This window comes from Acanthisitta chloris, unplaced genomic scaffold (assembly GCF_000695815.1).
Source record: "Acanthisitta chloris isolate BGI_N310 unplaced genomic scaffold, ASM69581v1 scaffold22025, whole genome shotgun sequence".
NCBI lineage: Eukaryota > Metazoa > Chordata > Aves > Passeriformes > Acanthisittidae > Acanthisitta > Acanthisitta chloris.
The window spans coordinates 63,944-68,437 of NW_008673429.1; the positions used below are offsets into that span (position 1 = coordinate 63,944).

General features: G+C 40.4%; 1 protein-coding gene across 1 annotated transcript in view; it reads left to right on the forward strand.

The window, feature by feature from the left end:
• Nucleotides 1-4,004, forward strand: part of SUSD5 (sushi domain containing 5) — a 40,072-nt gene extending 36,068 nt beyond the window's left edge. Inside the window, exon 5 of the mRNA XM_009074971.1 lies at nt 2,722-4,004. Within this exon, the coding sequence (XP_009073219.1) occupies nt 2,722-4,004 (1,283 nt within the window). The remainder of the gene's footprint in view (nt 1-2,721) is intronic.
• Nucleotides 4,005-4,494: the final 490 nt, after the last annotated feature.

Here is a 4,494-nt window from a genome sequence, read left to right on the forward strand (position 1 = left end):
CATGTCACTACAGTTGTTAAGCATGATCCATACTCATGCACAAGGTACTGGTCAATGAAATGAATGCCAGCTGCCCATTCATACTGCTAAGCTAAAGAATAAGTCTGGAGGAAAGAACACAAGCATGTGGGTACAATTTTTGTTCATAGATGTGCATGCCTGCTCTAGAACATCATAACATAAAAATTAGTGTTTCAACCTCAGCTGGATTACTGTAGTCTGAAAGATAAAACAGACAAAAATAGCAGTACAAGAGACATACAGGTGAAGACAGACTAGTGTGATGATTCATCTCAGAAAAGAAAACAATGACCATAACAGTTGGTAAATGGTGACTTCTTACCTTATGATGTTCCAGTTCATATATGCACAACAGACACCTACAGGCTGTCCTGAGAGATGCTGGACTTTCATGAAGCAGGCAGGCCAGGTATCAACCTGTAGCTAGATGGCAAGAGGACAGAATGGTTTGGGACACCATTTCTGTGCCAAGAGAGTGCCAGGCAGGTAGAAAAATTCTTAAGTGAAAGCAAGACAAGGGACAAAGTGAGACTAATGTTTGATAGCTAGTAGAAGTGCAACATAGCGATGGCTATGCCACGCAGAGCTTCATGAATCTGTTGCTAAAATGCTTTGGTATTCAGAGTAATCTTCCATGCATTTACATTTATCCAGTCTGAAATACTATTGGAAAAGATTTTAAGACTAATTAGAAAAGTGAGAGTCCTACCAGGAAGCTTTCCACTCTCAGAGTTGTATTCCTCTGACTGTAAAGTCGTCCTTGCACCAGATAGTTTTTTTTCTCACTTTAGAGAGGATGAAGAGAATCTAGAGGATTACACAAGCAGACAGGACACTGGGACTGAGAGGGATTGTTGGCACTGTTGTGTCATGTGCAGGTTTCCCCCTACACCCTTGCTGTGAGATGAGGGGACCTGCTGAGAACATCCAGTTCTCCAGCATGATAGCTTTCACAGAGATGCTAACTCTCTGCAGGCTATGTCACACGTTTCGGTTTCCTTAGCATAACTGCTTTGGTTTCTGGTAGATTCAGATGCTATTCCAAGTAAAATACCTTTTGCTAACGCTCATTCTGTTTTGGCACCTGGCTTAAGCTCTTCTGGCAAAAAAAATGAGCTGGTGTGAGCTGTATCACCACTAAGTGTTTTTGGTCAGACTGGTTTGACAATATTTCTAATCTTTCTTAAGAGTAGACCAAATATGGCTCTGCCAAAAGTCTGGAAAGAAATCTCCAAGGAGAATGTGACTCAGGCAGAAATTAAGGTGGGCCCCAGATGAAAATGTAATTCAAAATCAGTTGAGTGTAAAAAGGCAAAAAAAGATAAGGCTTTATGAATGCATTGATCTGTAATACAGCTTCTATTAATTTCTTGTTTCCCATGTCGTGCCAGGTCTATTGCCTCACTGTCTTCATGAAAGACTAAACACTCTCTTAAAAAGAAAAATTCTCACCATTAATCAGTTTGTTTTATTTTCCATATCCCAAGGCACTATTTTCTATGACTTTTAATGCCAGCATAAATCTCAGCAATTACATCAGCTTTCTATGGAGTAAAACTTGAGTGAGCTGAAAATCAACCACCTTGTCTAGTTTGGAAAATTTTTCATTGAGTTAAGGTTTTAGAAGAGTGGAAGAAATATAAATTACAATGCATTATTTCATTCAAATTCAAACATTTAGCATCATACTTTGAATCAAGTCTATTTTGCTATGAGCGGGTAGGTCCGTTGAGGCATGGAGAGTTTTTCTAAATCAAACTCAAACTTTGTGATGAATTCGCCCCTCTGTTGCACTCTGTTATTTTTTTTACCAGTTTGTTTTGTGGAGTTTTTTTCTCTTTTCTTTGTGGTAACATTTCATTTTTTAAAGTTGGAAGCCTGAGAGTTGATTACAGACAGTATTACCATGATAACCAGGTGTTAGGCTTTAAGTGTTGCAGACAGAGCTTTCCAGCCTTGCAGCCATGAGTGCATCTTGCTTTCTTTGGGTGAAAATGAGCAGAACTGTCAGCTTTGGTGGTGAGTCTTCCTCAGGCAGCTCTGAAGAGCTCTCATGGAATGAGAAATATTGTTCAGCTCACCTGGCCCCAGGTGTTGTACCCCTGCAGCACTGAGGTGATTGAAGAAAAGCAGTATAATGATAAAAATGTACCTTGATATTATGATCATAATGTTCTGAATATAACCCTTCAAAATCATCTGGCTCAAAAGGGATGAACTTGCTATAAAACTCCGAGTTATATTTGGTTTGTTGGGGTTTTTTTAATTACCAAGTAGCAATTGATTACTTTTTGCTATACCTTCCTCTCCATACACATTTCATGCCCAAATATGATGAAATATTGTTCTCAAGAAGTCTTATTAGGGAGAGCAAAGGTTTGAGAAAACAATAAACAATTGAAGGAAGTCCTCTAACTGCAGACAGGTTTTTTTATATATACATTTTTAAATCTGGAAAGGTAATATATTAGTAGTTAGCATGGACACCTATTGTGATTTTTTTTAAATAAAACTTGATATTGAGTGTCACCTTCTGGTGGGCCATGCCTTTTTCAAATAAACAATAGTGCAGAATGAAAAATACTGTTTAAAATTACTCCTCATTGCACCTTTCTTCTTGGCTCCTTGAAACAAATGAGCCCAGTGCTTTTCCAGAGAAATTAAATCTTGGCTTCTGTGGTTTGTTTTTAATGTTACTAGGTGAAACCGAGGCACACATTGACTATGAAGATAACTTTCCTGATGACAGATCAATACCTATTGTTGAGCATGAACATGGTAATGGCAAAGAGGAAATTGAGCAGGAGCAAGAACAGCTTTCCTTCAGTAAAAGTTCAGAGGTAGGAAGAACTGGAAGTATCAAAGGGGTTACTCAGGACACAGACACTTCTGAGAAAGGAAGCAGGGCACCGACTGAGTCCCCTGTGTCTCTCCTAAGCCAAAAAAACTTGTTTTGGTTTCCATCAGAAACTTTCAGTGAGCCTGAATCAGAGAAAGAGACAGATGATTCTACCAAAGCACAGTTTTCTGAAGGTGATAACCACATTGGAGTGAAGACAGCCTATGACGTACCTGGTGCCAAAATGTTTTATGACAGTGAGGATTTCCCCATTGGACCCATTCTCACAACTAATGATACACAGACAGCAATAGATGCAGCTGCCATTACCGATGAGTCGTGGTTAGATGGCTATCCAGTCACACAAGAGGTGGTAGAGGATGATGAAGAGGAGGGTGATAAAGTTGATGGTTCGATGGGAATGGAAGACGACATCACCCTCACAACTGATCAACCGAATCACGTTGAAGTAAGGAAATCAGGAAATGGTAGCCCAGCTCCAGAAGAAGGTTTAACACAGATTGTGGTAGCAACAACCAGGATAGATGATGAAGGAGCTAAAGAGACACTGCTACCACTTACATCAGTGAGTGGTCTGGAGAACTTTAGTGTGAGCAGAGGTTATGATGATGCCACATGGGAACATCCAACTACATCTCTGGAGACTGTGACTCAGGAGCCCAGTACAACGATGCTGTCTGACATAACCAGCTTAAAAACATCTGTGTCAGAAACCCCTGCGATGGTCAGCCCCTCCGATCACACTCTGGACACAGAATCAAGAGAAACAACCACCTACCCAGAACAAGTAGCAACCACTGCACCAGCTCCAGACATCATTACTGACACGGCATCCCAGGAATTACCTGAGCAAGAAAATCTCACCCAGGGTGTTGGAGAAAAGCCCATCCCCACTTTCAAGCCATGCGAGGGAGAGGATTGTCCCAAGTCCAGTAAAGGTGCTATCATAGCGGTAATTGTGATTCTTCTCTGCTTGTTACTGGTTGCAGCTGTACTGGCAGTGTGGTTTTTCAAAAAACGGCAGCAGAAAAATTCTGTCTATAAACTAAATGGAAGGTGTCAACCCAGACATCATTGCTACCACCACTACCACCACCAGCACATCGAAATGCAGAAAGTCTAACCAGAGGCCTTTTGGCAGAGGTGCTAGAGACCAGAAAACTATTGATGCTAGAAGGATCACATGACTCATGGATGCTAAAATCCAGCAGTGCAGAAAGCATAAGAAAGAAAGAATGTTAAAAGAGCATAGAAGACAGAAAAGATTTCATCCTTTCGAAATCAGTTTAGATGTTTGACCTTTCAGAGCTAAAGAATCTGTATGTTTTTAGCACAACGGTCTTTTGGAGACATCAGCAGTGCTTGGTAGTACATCTACAATTTGTTCTGCTTTTACACTTTGCTCCTATTAATAATAAATTAATTGATTAATTTCTGTGTTACCTGGTTATAATGTAATGGTTGGGCTGGTCAGGCCTTTTTCGTCTATTCTCAGTGGAAGAGGAAAAGAAGAAGGGAAGAATGGGAGAAGGCTGTTTTTGGAGGAACCACACATTTGGTGTTTGTTCCTTTTTTAGAACCTGCCCAGACTGGTCAGGATAAACTACTATAAC